General features: G+C 39.3%; 1 protein-coding gene across 1 annotated transcript; it reads left to right on the top strand.

Annotated features, from left to right (window-relative positions):
• LOC102160759 (60S ribosomal protein L35a-like) lies at window positions 514-1,140 on the top strand. The gene is made up of 2 exons (XM_005656270.1): window positions 514-612; window positions 901-1,140. Exons 1-2 carry the CDS (start codon window positions 514-516, stop codon window positions 1,138-1,140), a joined length of 339 nt encoding a protein of 112 aa, XP_005656327.1.

Below are 24,094 nucleotides of genomic sequence, written 5' to 3'. Positions count from 1 at the left end.
TTTTGCTTTGATGATCCTTTTTAGTTGACTTTCTTTCCATTTATTCAGTTTTTTCTTAATTTTATAAGTTATTTTGTTAATTTTTATTCTTTTCAAAAATTCGCATTTTAGCTTATAAATTTTCATCAAACACAGTGATTACTCTATTCCTCATGCTTGATATTTTAATTGTCATTCAGTTCTAAGATTTTAAAATTTCCATTTTTATTTCTTCCTGGGACCCAAGAATACTTTGGAAGTGTGTTTTAAATTTCTAAATATACGAGAATTTCTTTCTTTAGTATTGATTTCTAAAATGCATTAAACCAGAGTTCCCTGGTGGCCGAGCAGTTAAGAATCCAGCATTGTTGCTGCTGCGGTAGGGGTTTGATCTCTGGCCTGGAAACTTTTGCATGCCATGGAAATGGCCAAAAAAAAAAAATGCACTGTATCAAAATGGCATTATCTGGCTTTTGGGGCCATCATGGAGCCTGTGGGAGCCTGCTAGGAACGGGGACTTCCAAAATGACAAGTATGCCTGGAAGGCTGTGGTTAAAGGCCATTTTTGCTTGTTATAAGCAGGATCTCTGGAGCCAGAAGGGGCATATAGCTCTTTTTAAAAGGGAAGGGGAAGCGTTCCCGTCATGGCTCAGCAGAAATGAATCTGCCTAGGAACCATGAGGTTATAGGTTGAATCCCCGGCCTTGCTCAGTGGGTTAAGGATCCGGCATTGCTGGGAACTGTAGTGTAGGTCACAGACTCGGCTCGAATCTGGCCTTACTGTGGCTATGGCCTAGGCCGGCAGCAACAGTTCTGATTAGACCCCTAGCCTGGGAACCTCCATACTCCAGGGGTGTGGCCCTAAAAAGCAAAAAAAAAAAAAAAAAAAAAAAAAGAAATAAAATAATTAAAAATAAAAAGGAAGGTGTTCGTGCTCAAGGTAAAACTGAATTCTATCTAGATGAGAGATGTACTTACGTGTACAAAGCAAAGAACACAGTAACTCCTGGTAGAAAACCAAACAAAGCCAGAATAATCTGGAGAAAGGTAACTCTCAGCCATGGCAAGAGTAGCAGGGTTTGTGCCAAATTCCAAAGCAACTTTCCTGCTAAAGCCATTGGATACAGAATCCATACGATGCTATATCAATCAAGGATTTAAACTTCCTGAAAATAAATAAATAAAAGTGTGGATTTGAAAAAAAATAAAGAAGGCATTATCTGTATGACACACATTGAAACAGGTATTACACATAATGTTCGATCAATTTCATAAACTCCCTTATTGCTTGACAAAGTGCATATTTTATATTTTAAAATAATTTTATCTTTCTACTAATTCTATGAGTAATTGAAGGGGGTGTGTTCAAATACCTCACTAAGATGGAAAGTTTGTAAAATTCTTCCAGTAGTTTTATCAATCTTTCTTTCTATGTTTTTGTTTGTTTGTTTGTTTGTCTTTTGCTTTTCAGTTTTTCTTTAGAGCTGAACCTGCAGCATATGAAAGTTCCTAGTCTAGGAGTCGAATCAGAGCTGCAGTTCAGGCCTACGCCCCAGCCATACCAATGCTAGATCCAAGCCACGTATGCAACCTACACCACAGCTGAGGCAATGCTGGATCCTTGACCTATTGAGTGAGGCCAGGGATCAAACACGCATCTTCATGGATACTAGTTGGGTTCTTAACCCACTGAGCCACAGCAGGAGCTCCCCATCTTTGCTTTCTGTGTTTTAGGCCACATTACTAGATAACATGCTGTGTTTTTTCATGAATTAAAATTTTTATCATCATGTAGGTATACTCTCTCTCCCTAATAAATCTTTAAAATCTGCATTAACATGCAACTACCAAGACTTTCTTTTGGTTTATTATTGTCTGGTATACATTTTTTTGTTCTTTGACTCCCAAATTTTCCTATGTTTTAAGTATGCTGTTTACAAAGAGCTTTTAGCTGAATTTTATTTAACACAATGCCATAGTCTTTTTCTTTTAAATGGTAATTTTATTCCATTACATTTATCATTATTTTTGCTACAATGATATATTTGTACATTTCCTAGGTTGTCCCTTTTATTTCTATTTTTATTTTATGATTTTTCCTTTTTTCTTGACTTTTTATTTTTTATTTATTTATTTATTTATTTATTTATTTATTTATTTAGTCTTTTTTTGCTATTTCTTGGGCCGTTCTCACAGCATATGAAGGTTCCCAGGCTAGGGGTTGAATTGGAGCTGCAGCCACCGGCCTACGCCAGAGCCACAGCAACGCGGGATCCGAACCGTGTCTGCAACCTACACCACAGCTCACGGCAACGCCGGATCGTTAACCCACTGAGCAAGGGCAGGGACCGAACCCGCAACCTCATGGTTCCCAGTCGGATTCGTTAACCACTGCGCCAGGACGGGAACTCCTCTTGACTTTTTAAAAAAAATTTATTGAAATTTTCTTATTCTTCTCATTGGAATAGGTATAATGTATTTTACCTCTATTTTTAATGGTGATTCTTAAGAATATACTATGAATAATAAAGTCTAACATTTATATATAAAATTTATAATTTGAGATTATTAGAACACTTTAATTGTTGTCATTCCTGTATCAATTAACCCAGGCTAAGTTATTCTATGATAACAAACAATCTCAAAATCTTTGTTTTATAATCTTCAAAGTTTCTTTCTTTTCTTTTCTTTTTTACCTTTTATAGCTGCATCTGTGGCATATAGTCGTTCCCGGGCTAGGGGTCATGTCGGAGCTGCTGCTGCTGGCTTATGCCACAGCGTGAGGCAACGTTGGATCCTTAACCCACTGAGCGAGGTCAGGGATCGAACCTGCATCCTCAGAGAGATAGTGTTGGGTTCTTAAACTGCTAAGCCACAATAAGAACTCCCGCAAATTTCTTTCTCAAATTACACATCTTTCCTGATTTGGCTAAAGACCATCCCTTGTTTTCTTTTAATACTTCAACTCAGGCTGATGGAAAACCTTCAACCTGGGAAATTCTGTTCTCATACAAGAGGGAAAAGAGAGATAGGCAAAGGTGGATGATGGCTGTTAAACCTTCCGTTCAGGAACAGCACATGTCATTTACATTCATATTTCACTTACCAAAGGAAAGCAAATGTCCAAGCCTGGCATTGATGGGCTTGGATACATAATTTTATTACAGGTGGGTTCTGCAACATTTTCAAGGTAATATAATCCAACAGTCTCACCTGCCCTCTCCTCCTTACATAGAATCTCCTCATCAACTCTTTCCCAAGCGAAACAACCTCAAACTGCCATCTCAGCCTCTGTATTAGGCTCAAAGTTCAGAATCTCAAGGTATTTTTTTTTTCTTGTGCTTTCTCTTGGCCAGGAGCTCTGTAAAGCAAAAGGACGTATTATTTATCCCAAACTCAGCAAACAATAGTGGAGACAAGAATTGAATAACAACCATGATCATTCATGTTCAGAAAGAGCAAAGCTCGCAGCAATTAGTCTTCCCAGAGCAGTTCTGAAGTCATACTGTGCAAATATCGTGCCCCCTATTCTGGGGAGAGTGTATTCCTTGTTTGGGTCCAGGTTCGTTGTTTTCTAAACCTTGGAGCCCTGTGCTCCGAGAAGTCCATGCTTTGTCATTATTCTCCTTGACCACATCTTAAGGGACCATTGAAGAAGATGCCCTCTTTGGAGGAGCAGCTCTTTCTGCCTGCTTCCTGCTCATGGAGGCTTGGAAACAAGGGCTGTTCTGAGTTGATCCTTCATATTCTTTTAGTCCAGGCTGGCGTTTCCATGATACTAGCACTCACTAAAAACGTAGTTGGCTTTTTATCTGTTTGATTTTCAGTCAGTTCCATATGCCAACAGTGACAACCCCAACTATTTTTATGCATGAATATCTCAAGGACGTTAAGCCTTTCTGGAAGAACCACACCCGTATTCTCATTTCATTAAATCACATCCAACTTAATGATTTATCGAGTGCTGCCTTATTCAGAGAGGTTAAACAAAAGGTATTAGATCTAAGATATTGTGACCTTGTGCCAAGGTTTAGTATTTTTTTTTTTAATTTTCTTCACAAAAATTTCAAATTTACACAAAGGTAGTAAAAATAGTATAAAAATTCCCATCTATCCTTATTCTAGATTCACCAAATAAAACTTATAGAGTCACGGTGTTCTTAGCAATGGACTCTATGGAGATAAAATTAAAAAAAAAAAAAAAAAGAGTTCATTGATTTGTAGCATTTACCAGTTTGCATAAGGTAAATACTCCAGCAGTGGCTAATTTCAAGATAACATCACTAAACATAGAGTTGGGAAGGGATGCCCCTTAGTTCATCATAGTATGTAGTATTTCCTTATAAATAATGAAAAGAGCATAGATAATAGTAAAACAATTGAAAATTTTTTTTTCTCGATTGTTTCCTAGCTTTAGACACACACACACACCACCCCCATTATTTTCGAACCATTTGAGAGTAAGTTGCAGTGATGATACTGTACTCCTGAATATTTTGGCATGTAATAAGGACATGCTTTTACATAACCATGGTATAATAATCAAATTTAGATAATTTAATATTGACATAATATTCTTATTCAATGTATATCCATATTCAAATTTATTCAGGTTTCCCAATCATGTTCTTTATCTTTCTAATTCATATCCACAGACTGCATTTCATTGTCATGTGCCTTTTGTGCCCTCTCATCGTCTTTAATGCCGTTATTATTTTTGAAGAGTGTGGGTCAGTTGTTTTGTTGACTATTAATCGGATTGGGTTTGTCTGAATGTTTAGTTATGCTACATTCAGTTTGTGCATTTTTATAGGAATCCTGCACATACAATGTTGGGTTCTTCTTAGTGCCTTGCCTCAGGATGCTAAGCATGTGCATTGCTTTTGGACAAGACAAGATGCTAATGGTCTTCGTTGTTCACAGGACTGAAGATGAAGAAGAGCTGTACCTTTGTTTGCAATTTGGAATTTCCAGACTCTGGTCCCTTTAATCTCTTGAAGTTGGCAATCCTTTTATGAGTTCATCTCTTTATTCCAGTACCTTGTCAAATGGAGACAATAATCGCTAAGGCTTGCTACTAGCATTCTGTTTCCCAATATCTTTGCCTAAAGTCATCAGCTCGTTTGATATATTATCAACTTTCCAAGTTGTCAGGGAAACAGTTTGCCCACATGTTTCACCACTGCACAGTGTGAGTTACCAACTCTTCAGTCTTGACATAGGAGTCACCACTGTCTGGCCCTGAAGCCAATGCCATGCATTCTGTGTTCCGTTGCACTGGTAACAACTCACTCCTACTACCATTATCTGTATCAGTCACCTTAGCCTAAGATATGCTGTCATGTGAAAAGGGATGATTGTCTGTGTTCTTTATGGGTTTGTAAATTAGCACAGCCTAAAAACCATAGAAATAATAGGAGGATGCTAAGATAGACTCTATAAAAAGTGAAGCTTCTATATCCTTCTAATAAGCAATTCTACTACTAGGAATATATCTCATAAGAAATAGCTGCATATATGAACTAAGAGGCATATTCAATGATATTTACTTTAGCATCAGTTACAATAGCAAAAAACTATAAAGCACTTAAAGGGCTAATCATAAAGGAAGGTTAAATAAGTTATGATCTATCATCCTATGGAAAACTTCTGTAGCCCTTAATAGGATGAAGTATCTCTATATAAGTTTTGCTGTAGTGACATCTCTAAAACTAGTGTTCAATGGAAATATATAAATCAATGGAAACATATAAAACCTGTAATATAATTCCATTAAATAAAAACAAGAATAAAGTAGGAGTTCCCTACGTAGCTCAGCGGTAACATCAGCTAGTATCTCCGAGGACGTGGGTTCGATCCCTGGCCTCACTCAGTGGGTTAAGGATCCAGTGTTGCTGTGAGCTGTGGCGTAGGTCGTAGATGTGGCCCAGATCTGGCATGGCTGTAGCTCTGGTGTAGGCCAGCAGCTGCAGCTCCGATTCAACCCCTAGCCTGGGAACCTCCATATGCCTCCAGGTCAGCCCTAAAAAAACAAACCAAAACAATACAAAACCAAGAACAAAGCACAACATTCTGCACTTGCATATGCACATATAGAATTAAAGTGTATGGAATAAAAGCTGGAAAGATATGCACCCAACTGTTTACTTCTGAAGAGAAACATAGGAAACAGGGGGTGGAGGGTAATAAAAGGGGATTTTAAGCATTTTATTCCAGATTTTTCCTCTAGTGTTTAAACTTTTATAAAAATATATGATCGTGTGACTTGTAAATTCATCATTGGTTAAATAACGCAATGTGTAACAAAAAGCCAAGATGAACATTTAAAGGCAATGAGGGAGTTGCCGCCATGGCTCAGTGGTTAACAAACCATCTATTATCTGTGAGGACGTGGGTTCGATCCCTGGCCTAGCTCAGTGCGTTAAGGATCCTGCGTTGCTGTGAGCTGTGGTGTAGGTCGCAGACACTGCTCAGATCCCGAGTTGCTGTGGCTGTGGTGTAGGCCGGCAGCTACAGCTCCAATTTGACCCCTAGCCTGGGAACTTCCATATGCCTCAGGTGCAGCCCTAAAAAGACAAAAGACAAAAAATAAGCAAATAAAAAATAAAGGCCATGAGAAGCCTGCGGTGGGAAAGAAAGCTGTGTAATAAGGAAAGTGTTCATGATCACTGTCATCAAATATTGAGGTGTCTCTCAAGGTGAAAAAGTCCCACATTTATTTTGTATACACCCCCAGAGAGCAGGCAGGGGGCAACAATAAAATCAATTTGTCTCTTAGAAGCTCTCTACAGATGGGATGGGCTTCTTGTAAGATATAATGAAATTCCCAGCCTCAGATATTTTAAGAAGCCAGTCCAAGCCCTAGTAAAAGTTTGGGTTAAAAGACATTTACTGTAGATGGTTTTCCATCAAGAATTTTCTCTTGTCAGCTTTTGATTGACCGCTTCTAGGGGCAACCAGCTCTATTCTGAAACACACTGTTCTTGCAATTGGACACTGGCATATGAGAGGGGCCACAGGAACCCTTGGGTCTTAACTAGTTGATTCACCACTTTTAAATACATGTGTGCCATCAATTCCCTAAGAGCTCCTGTAATAGGAAAAATCAGCCACACCTAGACCCTCAGCCTTCTGCCAAGCGCGGCAGCCCTCAGACCCTCCTTACTATTCCGGTTCCGGGGAAAGTAACTGAGAAACCCATCTATTGCATTTTCAATTCATTCATGTCCCCTTTCTTGAAGCAAGCATGCATAATCTGTCCCACTTAAACTCACGTTTCATGGGCCAAAGTAAGTCACATGGCCATGCTCAAATTCAAAGCGAGGGCGAGGAAGAACAATCATTTGCCAAACAAAAGGGAAGACTAATGAGAAATATTTATAAGCCCTAGTAACGCTAAGCATAATAAGACACCCTCAGCTTTTAGGAACAGCGTTATATTGGGATTCCTAATACCCTGGGCATTTTTTCCTTTTTTTTTTTAACATTTGCACCTGCAGCATATAGATGTTCCCAGACTAGGGGTTGAGCTGCAGCTGAGGCCCAGAGCAACACCATATCTGAGCAACATCTGACACCTATGCCTCGGCATGCAAGCAACAGCGTAACCCACTGAGTGAGCCCAGGGATTGAACCCACATCCTCATGGAGACAAAGTTGGGTCCCTAACCTGCTGAGCCACAACAGGAATGCCTTTTTTTTTTTTGCACTTTTAATAGACTTTATTTTTTAGAGAAGTTTATAGCAAAATTGAGTGGAAGGTAACAGAGATTTCCCATACACCTCCTGCCCCTACACATGCATAGCTGCCCCCATATCAACATTCCCCATTAGAGTGGTACATTTTTTGCAATTGATGAACCTATACTGACACATCATTATCACCTAAAGGTCATTGTTTACATTGAGGTTTACTCCTGGTGTTGCACCTACTATAGGTTTGGACAAATGTGTAATGATGTGTATGTATTGTTTCAGCGTCATACAAAGCAGTTTCACTGCCCTGAAAATCCTCTGTGTTCACTCAATTCATTCCTCCCTCGACCCTCAGCCCCTGCCAATCACTGCGAAGGTGAACCATTAATTGGCCCTCTGGAGCACGGACCATGTACCCAGCATGGCCAGTAATGCCTGGAACCCATCCTTAGTCTGGATGGGACAAAGTTAGGACAAGCCTAGATGCAGTCGGGCTATGGCCTTTAGAGGATGTTCCTCAGATTCAAAGACCATGTCCTCCTGTAACTGTGGCTACCTTCTTCTCTGCCTTCAGGAAAATTTCAATCCTTGACCCAGCCCTTGGTCCTTCTGAAGAGTGAGGATTTTAGGGGGAGAGGTGGTGGGGTGCACTCTGTCTTACAACTCCTTCCATGTGGTCATGTATCAGCTAAAGCCTGCTCCGGATCTGGGTCAACCTGTCCATTCCACACGTGAGAGGTACTGTTCACAGTCATCCTTTCTTTGGACTGTCTGCATTCATCCCCTGAGTTCGCTCTCTCTTTTTCTTTCCATTCTTTCATCTCTTACTCTGTCTTTATCATGATGTCATCTTCCTTGTCATTATTTATCCCGGGGATCGTGCCTAATGGGCTATACCTGACCAAGAAAAGATAAGAACTGTCAGAATTTTAAGCCAAAGAAGACCTTAAAAAGGGTCCCAATATTCCCACCCCCCTTTTCTGATTGGTGTGCCTTGCACAACTGACCCAGAGCACTTCACTTGGGACATTGCAGTGCTGGACAATCAAGTCTCAAGTTTGCTTCTTCTCTGGGAAGTCTGAGGCTGAGGATGGGAATACCAGTGATGGACCATAATGCAGAGGTCCTCCCTGGGCGATGGCCCATGAATCAAAACGTTCATTTCCTTCACATTTACTGAGACTTCAGCAATAAAGAATGACATCTATACACATGATGCATTCACCTGGATGACTCAGCGTTGAGTGAGCTCACGCCGTTGGCTGTGCGGTGATGTGAAACACAGACGTAGATGCAGATAATGCTATAGGTCTGTTTTCCCCCATAAGAAAATCTAAGCTGGAGGGAACCTCCTTTACCCTATGTGTTTGAGCATCTCTCCATGCCCTAAGAGTGAGGTCCGAACATTATACCCCATCCTTTTAATTAGCATCATTTCAGTCTAATGTTCAATTCAGAGATGCAGCTTCCCATCACTACACATTATTTTTATGAAGACAGAACAACTTCTCCCTGCCTGAACCATAATTCTTCTCAAATGCTGGGGGTGAAGTCTTGTTCAAAAGGGCTGATCATTTTTCATGATGGATTTAACCACTTGTCTCACATGATCCCAATTAGAGAAGTGCGTTTATACTTCCATAAATATCACTTGTCAGAGAAGATCAAATTTCTTTCACTATACTGCAAAGAATGTTAACAATATCGAAAGACACTACATCATAGTTGATAATAACACCTTAGCCTAGAATCACCCTCCTGATGAATTGTCCTCCCTTTTGTTTCTGAAACGGAGACCTAATTTCTCCATTGAGCACTAAGAAAAAAAGATTTCTAGTTTTAAAAATACACACTCACCTGCTTTAATACAAGATATAAATCTCTCCAAATGTGTCCAAGAAATAATGATAAATTTCAAGAACCAATAATTGTAAGATCTTAAAAATAAAGCTACCATAAAAAGAAACTCCACATGAACCTATTTTTTGGATCACTGTGAGGTCCTTGAACTGCATTGAGCCTTTTAAATGTATGACTGCTTTCTTTCGTTTAGAAGAAGTTTTGCTTCCTAGGAACTGGTTTTTTTTTTAATGTAAAGGAGTTTGTGATTTTTTCAATCAATATGTCATTTATGATTCATGTTTTGCTCAAGTGGATAATGTAATGCCTTAATGGATGGAAATGGATCATGGCGAGGAGGTCAGCAAGCAATTGCTGCCATTAATAATACACATTCTACGACATTCAATCAACAGACAGAGAGGAGGCAAGCCCTTAGACCTTTCCTGCAGGGGCGTGGTCTATGGGATGTATACAAAAATAGTAGCTGATTTTAAGAAGAGCCTATGTCAGAGAGGCATACGTATTTGCGTGGGAATATTCACGTCTTTGCCTTCAGCAAATAGTTTTCCTATTCATTCAAAAACAGTAGGCAGTTAATTATAGAAGAACTGCGTATGATTAGAGAAATCAGGGAAAAATAAAATGTGCTAGCAGCCCTAATTGCGGGAGGCACTGGGTGTGATGTACCTTTGCTAGATGATTCATCGTTTGCATTTGCCTAGTTTCTTACTCACAGCTCATGCGCTTGATCATTTACCTTTCTGACAGTGCTTCCAGAGTCCAACTTTGAGAAATGTGTGCACACACAAAATAAAATACCAGGCTGCATAGGCATACATAATCCTTTCTAGGGACATATATATCTTAGGTGCACCCTATATATACATACACTTACAAAATTATGTACATACACACACTAAACATACATGATTACATATTTATAATCCTATCATCAGAATTATATATGTAATCAGGTCATATACTACATATACTACAATGTGCGCATCAGCCTTAATTGAACTTTGTGCAGGCAGTAGCTTCTTTGCTGTGAGTCAGACGGTCTCTGGAAGGGCCTGACTTCTGTCTTACCACCTCAAAGCCATACATCTAGAAATAGCTGCCTGGGAGCTTAGCATTCTCACCTCCGGACGTCCCTGGTCTGATGCATCAAAAACAAACTATGTGGAGTTTCCACTGTGGCTCGGCAGGTGAAGAACCCAACACAGTGTCCGTGAGGATTCAGGTTTGATCCCTGGCCTCCCTCAGTGAGTGAAGTATCCTGTGTTGCCGCAAACTGCAGTGTAGGTTACAGATACAGCTTGGATCTGGCATTGCTGTCACTGTGGTGTAGGCTGGCAGCTACAGCTCCAATTCAACCCCTAGCCTGGGAACTTCGTATGCTGGAGGTGCAGCCATAAAAAGAAAAAAAAAAAAAATGACCTACCGTATATAGTCAAATAGAGCTGCCCAAATGGACTAAAGCGTTTGGTCTACCAAGAACTGAGGTGAGTATGGAAATCTGTAGCTCTAATTATAAATCCATCATTTCTCCCATTCTGTCAATTCTTGCAATACAGAAGTATGACTGTTATATCTTCTTGATGAATTGACGCATTGCCCTTATTAAATGTTCCTCTTTATATCTGGTAATACTTATCTTGAAGTCTACATTATAAAGTCTAATATTAATATACTTATTCCAGCTTTCTTTTAAAAATAAACAAAATGTATAAATTTGCTAGTCCACAAAACTGACAAACACACATGAAACAGGTGAAAAAGGAAAACTCTTAGACATAAGAGTGTAAATGAACTTAATAGTTCCAGGAGTTATTTCAGCAATATAAAACAAGTGCCTTAAAAAGATTCAAGCGCCATGACTATTTTTAAAACTTTAGAATAAGAAAACAATCTTACCATTTTTATGCTTAAAATATTCACTGAAACCTTATTAAAAATGCTACAACATTGAAAACTATTCACTTCTACAATCGTAATTGAATGGGTTAGTAAATAATACTAGATTTTTACCTTAGAATATAATGTAATCATTAAATGGTATTTACAATAAATGTTAACTACTCTTATTATCTTGTTAAGTGACATGAACTAGAATAAAAAATGTGCATGTAATATCATCATTACTTTGGAAAATCTCTATCTAGGACTAGAAAAAAACATACAATGATGATAACAGAGATTCCTTTGTCTTGGTTTTAATTAACTCTACAATAACTGTACGATCCAACAAAATACAATGAATTTTAATTTTTTAAAAAGATGATGGGTTTAGAGTCAGAAAACAGAATTCCAGTAATGAGGAACTGATTTAAACACACCAAGCTGTGGTTTCTGCCTCTGTCACATGAGGATCACAATCCTTCCCTCAGATGCGCTTTAGTTGGTGGGATAGAGAAGAGTCTCAATAAATGCTAGTTCTTCTTCTGCTTTACTTTTGCAGGATACTTAGTGGGATGTTTGGTTTCTCAGGACCCTGTAATAACCCACAGATATTCTGTTGTAGAGTGTAATAACTGTCATTCCTTTGATTTTTGAAAGCAGTGTATTAAGAAGGGCAGAGTCAAAATGGCCAAACCAGAGTTCCCTGGTGGACCAGCAGTTGCGGATCTAGTGTTGTCACTGCTGTGGCTCCGATTCCATCCCTGGCCTTTAACTTCCACATGCCTTGGGAGAGGCCAAAAAGAAATGCCCAAACCATGGGAGTTCCCATTGTGGCTCAGTAGTAAGGAACCAGACTAGTATTCACGAGGATGAGGGTTTGATCCCTAGTCTCACTCAGTGGGTCGGGGATCCGGGATTGTCATCAGCTGTGGTGTAGGTCAAAGATGTGGCTCGATCCTCCGTTGCTGTGGCTGTGGCCGGCAGCTGTAGCTCTGATTCAAGCCGTAGCCTGGGAACTTCCATATGCTGCAGTTGTGGCCCCAAAAAGCAAAAGAAAAACAAGAAAGAAAGAAGAAAAGAAAGAAATGCCCAAACCTAGAAACTGAACTCATTGACCATCTTTTCACTCAGGTATAACAAAAATAAGGCCTCAGAACCAGTCCCCTAGTTCAGCCTATGATTCTTCAGCTTCTTGGGAGTCCCAAATCTACTTAAGAATCTGTCAAAAATGACCCTTTCCGATACCTGCTCACATATGCCAGATTCTGCACATAGTAGCTGGCGGCTCCCAAGTGCTTGGAGTCTTCCACAGGCCCCTGGTTGCAGAGCTTTCGCCAGGTACCCCCACTGGAGGGAAGGGAAAGGTGGGACTTCGGAGTGGCCAGGAGTTGACATGCATCCATTTCCCTTTGCCTTTCCTTCATGCGCCCATTTCTCAGATGAGACCGGTCAGCAAATTTAAGGGCCTTGCCAAGGATCACAGCGCAAGGTGGTCGTCCAGCTATTCACTCCTCCTGCTCTAGTACTTCCTCCTCAATAAATTCAGGGATCATGGTGTCCTCCTGTGATCAGGAACAATGAATATCAAACCACCCCTGCTCCGTCTTCCTTATAGATCAAAATCTCCAGGTGTTCCCATCGAGGTGCCGGGGAAACGAATCCAACTAGCAACCATTAGATTGCGGGTTCAATCCCTGGCCTCGCTCAGTGGATTAAGGATCTGGCGCTGCTGTGAGCTGTGGTGTAGGTGCAGACACGACTCAGATCTGGCGTTCTATGGCTGTGGTGTAAGCCAGTGGCTACAGCTCCGATTAGACCCCTAGCCTGGGAACCTCCATATGCTGTGGGTAGGGCCCTAAAAAGACAAAAATAAATACAATACAATACAATACAATACAATACAATACAATACAATACAATACAATACAATAAAATAGATCAAAACCTCCAGATAATTCTGGGAATGGAGTTGGAAAATCAAATGTGTCCAAGTATTCATAGGTGACTCAAGCAAATAAAAGCAAGTTCTTTAAACCCAAGATTCAAAGACGTAAAAGAATTTGGAGAGCCAATGCAATGAGCTGTTGTACTCAAGTCTTTTCTGTTCCTGGTACTTTTATGCAGAAATGGTCATCATACTCGGTTACTCTTATCACTGTCAAATGAGCTTCTGGGATAAGCTTTGATAGAGCGTTATCAGAAGTCAGCCCAGTGCTCCTTCAGCAGAAGTCAGCCCAGTGCTTCTTCAACAGCGCTCCTTCAGCTACAGAACAGTGGTTCACAGCTGAGAGAGGCAGCTTTTTCTGTAAAGGGCCAGGGAATAAATGCTTAAGCTGTGTGGGCCATACACAGTCTCTATCACACGTTAGTCTTTGTCTCTTATTTGTTTTCACAAGCCTTGAAAATGGCACAAACCAGTCTTAGCTTCCTCAAGAAGAACTGTGAACAAAAAGAGCCAGAGTTTGCCTCCCTGTGGTGTGCAGTGTCAATTCTGAAAGACTGCCTGAATTCAAAACCTGATGCTTCCTTCCACTTTCTAGCTGTGTGACCTTTGGTGAGTTACTTAACTACTCTGTGCCTCAGGAAAATGGGCGGTCCCAAAAACACTTCCCTCAGAGGATGTGGTGAGGATGTTGTAAAGACGTATTGATTTAAAACATAAGAGCAATGACATAATTGACAAAATGCAAGCCTTAGCTCTCATCAATAGGTTAGGGAGGAGGGTCCAAGCCTGATTGGTTTTCCCAGAGTTCTTTAGGGCCCCTACCTCCCCTGTGGAAGCCATGGCAAAATGCTACCCAACTGTTCTTTTCTTGTGGCATATTGTGCACAGGAAGGATAAATACTGTCTGCTTAGAGTATGAAAATAGTTCCCATATGCAGAGTGGGACAAAAATAGCTCTTACCTTACAGGGTTGTTTTGCAGAATAAATGGGCTGATGAATATGAATTTGCTCATTATAATGTATGGCTCTAGTTGTTATTGTGGAAGAGACCTGATTATAATTACTAATTAGACAAGAGTTTTTGGCAGAACTTTTCTCTGGGTGATACCCCCGATGCAATATATTTAAAGTATATTTAGTTGATGCATGTTTCTTCCTGTTCTTCCTTAGACTCTGCACTTTCACAGATTGGAAGCTGGGTCATAGTCCCTCTTCCAACCTCAGGACCAAGCAAAGGGCCAAGCAGAGCACTGTGGCTGGATAAAAATATTTTTTAACGAATTAGTCTTATTTTTAAGGAATAATATGAAGATCTCATATTTGTGTATTTGCTTGTGCTTTCTTTTAGTGACATTTTTAAATCACAAGACTTTCCATTCAAGATGGCCATCAGAATAAATACATATTGAACATCCAGCTTACCTAGTAGTTACAGAAGAAATACATGCAACCAAACACAACCATCCATGCACACACTGGAAAGCAAGACTAGGCTGTACCTCATACCTCATATAGCTCAAAAAAAAATAATAATAATAATAAGTACACCTGGATCTCACCTCAAGGCCTTTGAGCTTGGTCTTCTGTCTTTCAAATCCATTTACATAGTTCTCTGCTTAAATGTCAACAAATAAAAAATGAAAAGAGAGAGACAATCTAAAGATTCCTGAAAGGGGAATAGGATCTGACTGGCTCAAATGCATGCAGGGAGGATGGTGGAAAATGTGGAATGGCTCTGGAGGAGTTGTTAGCCAAGGAAGAAGACACCAGAGGAGGGGGGAGGTGGGCGGTCTATGTCCAGCATCAGGATGCTTGTTTGGGATAACACAGGAGAGCAGAATGGATTGTCTGGTCCTTCTGTTTCCCTGTCTTGGGCCAAGCATCACATGATGGGGTATTGGCATTTGAGAGTCAAGGCAATGTAGTGCCCTTCTGGCAGCCTTAGGAGGAATGGGGAGCTCCTTCACCCAAAGGCACCACTGCTGGAAGGACACCCCACATATATAAGACCCAAGTAAAGACATAGAAGGTAAACCACCTGTGGTTCCAGTCTGAGTTATGAAAGGTGGTTCTTCAACAAAGCCAAATTAATATTTGGAACACATAGGATATTTATTTCAAAAAGAACTAAAAAAAAAAAATCCTCATGGAAAAATGGGCAAAAGTCATGAACAGGTAGTCCTGTTCCTAAAAGATAAAATACAAATAATAAATATCTAGCAAGATGCCCAGTTTCCCCAGTAATGAGGACATACCAATTAGAACAAAGCAATGTAAGTTTTTACTCATCAGAGTAACAACTCATATCAAATATTGATGATGTTATAAATAAATGAATGTTCCCATTCATTGCTTTTGTGAGAGTAAATTTTGATAGCTACTCCAACAGTATGGTTTTTGGCAATGTCTAGTTATAATGAAAAAGTGACTATCCTTTATGACTCAGCAACTCCCTGTCTCAGTTTCTACTTTAGAGATACGCTCACAAGCACCCAATATGGAAGTACAGGCATGTTCATTGCAGCACCACCAGAGCAGGCAAGACTGGCAACAAACGTACACATTGTTTGTTTTCAGGGATAGATCTATGTATATGAAGGTCATTAAACATATTATTAAGTGAGAAAAATCCGACTTATGGAACAAGAAGTATAGTACCACAAAATTTAGATATAAAATCAAACTCTCCATACAAAGCACAGAGAGAAACAAGAGAAATGAGAGAGAGACATGGGGGAGGGGAGTGGTTAGATAGGACAAGAAATAGATTTCAATTCAAAAGTAAATAGTTTTAATAGTGTAATCTAGCTTCAAGAGAGAAAACTAAAAAACACAAAGGAAAAAAAAAACAAAAAACAAACAAAAAAACCCCACCTCCAATCCAATCACAAGGAGATGCCCACATCGAGGATTTTGCTGTATATTCTTTCGGCTCGTTTTCTATATAGGCATATGTCAAGTTAGAAATGTTGACTGGTCGGAGTTCCCGTCGTGGCGCAGTGGTTAACGAATCCGACTAGGAACCATGAGGTTGCGGGTTCGGTCCCTGCCCTTGCTCAGTGGGTTAACGATCCGGCGTTGCCGTGAGCTGTGGTGTAGGTTGCAGACGCGGCTCGGATCCTGCGTTGCTGTGGCTCTGGCGTAGGCCGGTGGCTACAGCTCCGATTAGACCCCTAGCCTGGGAACCTCCATATGCCGTGGGAGCGGCCCAAGAAATAGCAACAACAACAACAACAAAAAGACAAAAAAAAAAAGAAATGTTGACTGGTGCTGAGTCCTGCTGTACAGCACAGGGTACTATATCTAGTCCCTTGTGGTGGAAAATGATGGAGGATAATGTGAGAAAAATAATGTATGTGACTGTGACACTTTGCCATACAGCAGAAATTGACAACATTGTAAGCCAACTATGATAAAAAAATATAAAAAGAAATGTTGATCTGCTGGAGACTCTCTGGTTTTAAAGGTGAAAAGTACGTTAGCGTTAGTGAACTGATGTGGAGGAAATTGAGAATTCAGGGAACTCTGTATGGATCGCTGACACCTGGTGGAGAAACAGGAAAAAATAGGAAGGCTTGGAGAGCAGATGAGGCTGGGATTCTGGAGAGAAGATGCCAGGGAGCCAAGTGCCCCTAAAATGCTCAGGCACCCCTTCTGTTCATCTCATTGACGTCCAGTTTATAGCAATGAAATGGCAAGGAGACAAAGAGGTGCAATGTAGCGACTCACCTGGACAGGTATTTGGCAGAGTTTGTGCAGCAGACAATGTGAAGTCTAGAGAGGCAGATTTGGAACTGGAAATACAAGGGTTAAATCTAGTAACTCTGGACCCTGCCAGTGTAGGAATTTGATTTTCTGTGTCCCAGAAATCTCGTCTATTTCAACTATGTTTTCAAATTTGGCATAGAGTTTTTCATAGTATCCTCTTATAATTTTCAAACATTTTATGTATCTCTGTGTTCATTTTTTTTTTCTTTTTTTTGGTTTTTCATATTAGCTGTGCCTCATTTTTCTTGATCCTATTTGCCTAAGGTTTGTCTGTTTTATGAGTCATTTCAAAGCTTTCGGTTTTGCTGATCAAATCATTTCTGGGGAAGGAGAACTCTTTTTCATGAATTTCAGCTTTTATCTCAGTATTTCCTCCTTTCAGATTTCTCTGGGTTTATTTTCCTGCCTTTTCCTGCCCACTAATGAGATTTTGGATTTCCTCTTCTCTGCACTGCCTGTGCGTTGCCCAGAGGCAACCGAGCATATGGTTAATAAAAAAATAATGACGATGAATGAGAAAAGGGGAAGGGGAGTAACGGGAGGTGGGGGATGAGGGCTTTTAATAGAAACAAGAAGGAGGAGGTCAGAGAAACTAGGCTAGAGCAGCATCTCCTCTTGGACGGAGCTGCCTGAATGAGGGGTGGGGCTTGCCCTCAGATCGCAGATCTGAAAAGCAGTGGTCTCAGGGGAGCTGACTTAGGTCGTGTAGTCAACCATTGTGGCTTATCCGGTTAACGGGCCCAACTAGCATCCATGAGTTAACATTTGTGGCTTATCTACTGAGACTTAACTGCCCCCAAACTATCCAGAGAAACCTTAGTATCGATAACTGATAATGCCTTTATATTAAGAGTAAAACAAAATTTCCAGGAGTTACAGATATGAGACTCAGAGGCCTTAGTAATTAAGTTACTAATTACTAAGATCAACTTAGTAATTCTAATTATCAAGAGATCTATCCTCAGTCAAGTCCAACTTGTTTTCCTTTGAGTCCTCGATTGATGTTTAGCCACAGTCAGTCTACTTTTAAAGTGCCGATGTCTATCCAAAATCACTGCCAGCATTTCTCCACAACCTCAGTCCAGGAATTTGAAAATCTCCTCCCAGAAAAGCAGTGTAGAGAACAAAAATAATGAGGCCTCCAAGACATTTGACCATTTCAAACAGGAGAGAAAAATCTGCACCCAAGCAGGACAAATAACCCCACTCAGAGTGCCTGCCGTGGCTGAGTGGTTAACGGGCCCAACTAGCATCCGTGAGGATGCAGGTTTGATCCCTGGCCTTGCTCAGTGGGTTGGGGATCCAGCGTTGCCGTGAGCTGTGGTTCGGGCTGCAGATGCGGCGTGCATCTGGCATTGCTGTGACTGTGGTGTAGGCCCGTGGCTTCCACTCCGATATGACCCCTAGCCTGGGAACCTCCAAGTGCCGCAGGTGTGGCCCTAAAAAAAAAAACAAAAAACAAAAACCACTCAATTGTTACTGCAATTATTCCTCTGACTTTGAATTCCTTTTCTCAGGCGTTGAAACTATGCCTTTTTGTTAACCTCCCAGTACTAAGCAGCTTTCCTCCATCCAGTTTCCTATAGACCCTCTGGATGAATCTTCCTCTGCTGGATTACCTGTTTCTTCCATCAGCATGTTGCTCACTGTACTGGTTTTTACATTAGCATGTTTTTATAGCACACAGCGGTTTCCTCAGTTACACAACAGACCCGGTGCCAATAAACGTGCTTCTAGATAATGTAAAGCGTATTTGAGCACCAGAATGATTGCATTTGCGTGGCTAAAAATAAGCACTTGTTTTTAATTCTCTGTGAGAATGCTGCTTCTCAAGCCCAGAGGTCACCTCCTACCTGGTGAAGCCTTTATGCTAAAGTCATCACTGCATGGCTGGAAGTGCAGAATTCACGTTTCATGATGTAACACAAAAGGAAAAGCCTGCATGCAAATCTCTCTTTAATTCCACTGTATCCCTGCTTGTTCAGAATGTTTTGAAAACCAGACAATATCAAATACACTTCAATACAGAAGCAAGTCCCACTGCAGCCAATCTACATGGAAAGCATATCTTTATTTTTAAAGTACCAACAATAGCCAGCATTATCTTATTTAATCCCCATAACACCACTATGAAGTTGGTAAGATTATATCCACAAAAGGAAGTCAGTCACTTCTTATTTTTATCCAGATGCTGGAAGCTGAGTCTGCTGCATCAGCTTTGCTCCTTGGAGGGATTTTCTTTTCCTTTAATGCTGCTTTTGATTGTTAAGATGTCCTATCATAGCTACAAAGCACTGATCAACTCTAGAAGGACATTTGAAAATCATCCACATCTCCATTTTTCCTACTACTTTTGATACAAAATTTTTCCTTTCAAAATGAAAATGTATGGCTCTTCTTTTTATCTGTTGAGGACTGGGCTATGGCTATGGCACAGAGCCCAACAATGGAGAAGACCTTCCTTTCAAATGATCTGATTGCATCATTTTAGAAAAGATGCTTTAAACATAAAAAAGGCTGAGATGCAATGGTTAAGAGGGAGGACACTTGAGTCAGACAAACCTGGTTCAAAGTCATGATTCAACAAATGTTATCTATTGTCATTGTCTTGCCCTCCACCATCCAAAAATGTCCTGTCTATCTTCTGGTAATCCCAACAATCTACACCATCACATAATATGAAGGTAATGCTTGATAAGTCTCTGATGAAGACAAAGACTCCATCTCAGTCTCTATTGGAGAAGGAAACGGAAGTAGCATTTCATAAGCACTTACTGTGAGCCTAGTATCATTGCCAGAAAGTCAACATGCATCATCTCATGGAATCCTTTCAACCTTCTTAGAAGGTAGGTGTTCTCTTAACTTTTCATTTTAGTAAAATGAGGCTGAGAGAGGTTAATATCCTGCTTAAGGTGATATTTATATCATAGCTGAATAATTAAATCCATAAAGTTAAACATATATGTCAAATATGACCCAGCAATCCCACTCATGTTTATTGATGTAAGAGAAATGAACGCTTACCTTCACACAAGAATGCGTATGCAAAGCTGTGTGTGCAGCTTTATCCATGGCATCAAAACCAAAATAGTCTACATCGTTCAACCAGGGAATGGATAAACTCTGTCACATCCATACAGTTGACTATTTCTCAGCAATTAAAAGGAATGAAGTGTTGATTGTCACCAGAACATGAATGACTCTCAAACGATTTTGCTAAGTGAAGGATGCCAAACTCAGAAGTCTATGTATTGCAGAATTCAAATGCCAGGACAGTCTAGAGAGGCACGTTATTGGGATGGGGAAGTGTTCACTCTAAAATCTGGCAGGAACTCCTCTCTTATGACTGTGGTGATGGACACACAACTCCAGGCTTTCATGCAAACACAGGGACTGTACATCACAAGGAGTAATTTTTTTGTCTATTTAAATAATAGTTACATATATATGACTTTTTATTTCTATTATAAACAATATAATATATATTATTTTCTTTTTAATTTTATTTTTTATTTTTTTCATTATAGTTGGCTTATAATGTTCTGAATATATATATATATATATATATATATATATATATATATACATATTCTTTTTCTCACATTATCCTCCATCATGTTCCATCATAAGTGACTAGATATAGTTCCCTGTGCTATAGAGCAGGATCTCATTGCTTATCCACTCCAAATGCAATAGCTTGCATCTATTAACCCCAGATTCCCAGTCCATCCCACTCCCTCCCCCTCGGCACCCACAAGTCTGTTCTCAAAGTCCATGAGTTTCTTTTCTATGGAAAGCTCATCTGTGCTGTATATTAGATTCCAGATATGTACTATCATACAGTATTTGTCTCTCTTTCTGACTGACTTCACTTAGTATGAGAGTCTCTAGTTCCATCCATGTTGCTGAAAATGGCATTATTTTTTTTAACCGCTGAGTAGTATTCCATTGTGTATATATACCACATCTTCTTAATCCATTCACCAGTGATGGACATTTAGGTTGTTTCCATGTCTTGGCTACTGTGAACACTGCTGCAATGAACATAGGGGTACATGTGTCTTTTTCAAGGAAAGTTTTGTCTGGATATCTGCCCCGGAGTGGGATTTCTGGGTCTTATGGTAGTTCTATGTTTAGTTTTCTGAGGTACCTCCATACTGTTTTCCATGGTGGTTGTACCAATTTATATTATATACATTGCACAAAGAATTTTCTAAAGTAATTTTAAAGCTCAAGGCACGATACACTTACTCACCATAATTTTATAATTTCACCAAAACCACAAATTTTCATCAAGACTGATCCACTTTCAGACCAATTCACTACTGTTCCTTCCTTGTCAGAAGTTCTATACTTTGGCTCTGCATGAAGGTGTGGTAGTTAAAAGGAAATAGATTGGGTCTGCATCAATAAATTAGGTACCAGCAAGACCCGTACTTTTTGGTCCCAAATAAAATAAAGAGGTGTTTTTTCCACCTTCACTGATAATATTTGTCTCTGTTTTCTGGTCTGCCAAAACTTTACCCAAGCCATCAATATGAAAGGTCTTACACATATACATACACATTATTTTGGTGAATTTGAAGTAAAAATTCCATGGAAAACAATTTTTCCCCTATTTTAATTGTTGCTGTTTTATCTACGGGTTAGGGTTAGGGTTAGGGGTTAGGGTTAGGGTTAGGGGTTAGGGTTAGGGTACGGGTTAGGGTTAGGGTACGGGTTAGGGTTAGGGTACGGGTTAGGGTACGGGTTAGGGTACGGGTTAGGGTTAGGGTTAGGGTTAGGGTTAGGGTTAGAAAAAAAAAATTAGGAGTTCCCGTCGTGGCGCAGTGGTTAACGAATCCGACTAGGAACCATGAGGTTGCGGGTTCGGTCCATGCCCTCGCTCAGTGGGTTAACAATCCGGCGTTGCCGTGAGCTGTGGTGTAGGTTGCAGACTCGGCTCGGATCCTGCGTTGCTGTGGCTCTGGTGTAGGCTGGTGGCTGCAGCTCCGATTCGACCCCTAGCCTGGGAACCTCCATATGCCCGGGAGCGGCCCAAGAAATAGCAAAAAGGCAAAGAAAAAAAAAAAATTAACTTCCTCAAAACAGAGGTTAAATGAGAAACATGCTTTCAAAAGTCAATTACCACCTACCACTAATGTTTGCCCCCACTTCTATATTCTCTGAACTCTAAAAAAAATAGTACAAGAAAGACAAGTTTATCGCAGAAAGCAAAAGTAAGCATTAATAAAGGAAGAAAACAAACCATATTACTATATTTTAGAAACAAGCACTTGAAACTGTATAAATTCCAAATGTTTTTATCCATATCTAAAGATATGTTTGATTTTAAAGTATAACATATTTTGCAAACAGCCTTCTTCACTTAAGAGTGTGTCCTGCCATGAAAATGCATTAATAACCATAAGAGTATTTTGTAACATAATGTTACTGGGTAGACAATACAATATAAGAACACCCCATGATTCATTTTATCCATTTCCTACTATTGGACAATGTTTGCATATTTTTGGTGTATCTATAATCTTTCATTAATCTGTATTTTTAAATTTTTGCTGCATTCTGAATTATTTGCTCAGGCAAAAGTCCTAGAAACAAATCTGGGTCAAAGAAGAGCCATATTTTTTTTAAAAACTTAAAATAAATATTTTAAAATCTAATATCTGTTAATTATAAACAATTAACAAATAGAAATAGCCAAGAAGAAAAGTATTTAAAACAATTATGATGGTTCTACCATATGCACATAATTATGTCTGGGCTAATTTTTTACTCAGAGCTTTTTAATGCTTTTTAACTACCCGCGAATACATTTAAGATCATATTTCTTACAATTAATCTGTATCTATATCTATATAAGATATATATCTACATGTATATCTACTCATAAAAAATGTTTTCTTATAGCAGATTTACTGCATAGTGGATACTTATAAATACTTGTTCAATTAATCTATATATGAATAAAAATAGGATGATTCTGTAGATGCTTAATTGTGATCAGTATTTTTACTTAAAAATACTTTAGCATCTATTCATGTTAATTATTTTCACCCATAGCATTTTATTCATAATGTATGAATAGAACCATTTTGGAAATAACAACAATAGCACAATTAAGTAACAAACATATGCCAAAGCTGAAGTCATTGAAAAAATGAGTATTTGCTATGTTTATTATAAAATAAAAATAAGATAATTGAAGTTGGTACTTAGTACAAGAAGTCAGGAAATGCATCCTTAAATAGACACATGGAAAAAGAAGCAAGCTTTTGCTAGCAAGATAGATTTTAAGAAATTGAGAAACTAATGTGGAGTGTAAACATAGAAGAGCTAGTTCTTTGGGGGAGGGATAATCACTACTGCCCCACCCGCAATTGAATTGGAATTCAACTACTCTAGATGCCCTGTTCTAATAAAAAAGATTCTTTAAGTAAACAAATATACACTATTAAAGTGGCTATAATGATAGATGCAGACGAAATTACAAAATTCAAAGAGACGACCATGTGGAAATCTACACTAATACATCGGAGGATTTGGGTGAAGTACATGATTTTTGAGGAAATTATCATGGGATAAAATTTATTTATGAGGAAGGAAAAACCTCAATAGGCCAATAATCTTGAACTTGAAAAACTCATCCTGGAAGTAAGTATGTTAAAAAGCCAAATGCAGATAGTTTTACAGGTGTAGTGTTTCAAATTCTGGAAAAAAAAGAAACAAATTTCTCTGCTGTATGAACTCCTGCAGAAAATACTAAAATAAGTTGACATCATCATTTTATGAAGCTAACACTACCTCATAGAGAAGTTTGACAAAGGTAAAGAAGAAACCCACATGGATCAGTTTACTTTATAAATGGAAACACATGACCTGTGGATAAAATATTATTTGGACTCAACCCCCAAATTCAGAGACTAATACATGATGACCAACCAGGTTTTATTCCTGGATTT

This window comes from Sus scrofa, chromosome 7, assembly GCF_000003025.6.
Source record: "Sus scrofa isolate TJ Tabasco breed Duroc chromosome 7, Sscrofa11.1, whole genome shotgun sequence".
Classification (NCBI taxonomy): Eukaryota; Metazoa; Chordata; class Mammalia; order Artiodactyla; family Suidae; genus Sus; species Sus scrofa.
The sequence above is the reverse complement of the archived record's forward strand: the minus strand, read 5'-3'. Positions and strand labels throughout refer to the sequence as shown.

Bases quoted from the DNA above. Each gene is read 5' to 3' on its own strand.
- LOC102160759 (XM_005656270.1), top strand. From the start codon at position 514: ATGCCTGGAAGGCTGTGGTTAAAGGCCATTTTTGCTTGTTATAAGCAG. The intron at 613-900 runs GCGTTCCCGTCA...AAAAATAAAAAG, and splicing joins TTTTTAAAAGGGAAGGGGAA to GAAGGTGTTCGTGCTCAAGG.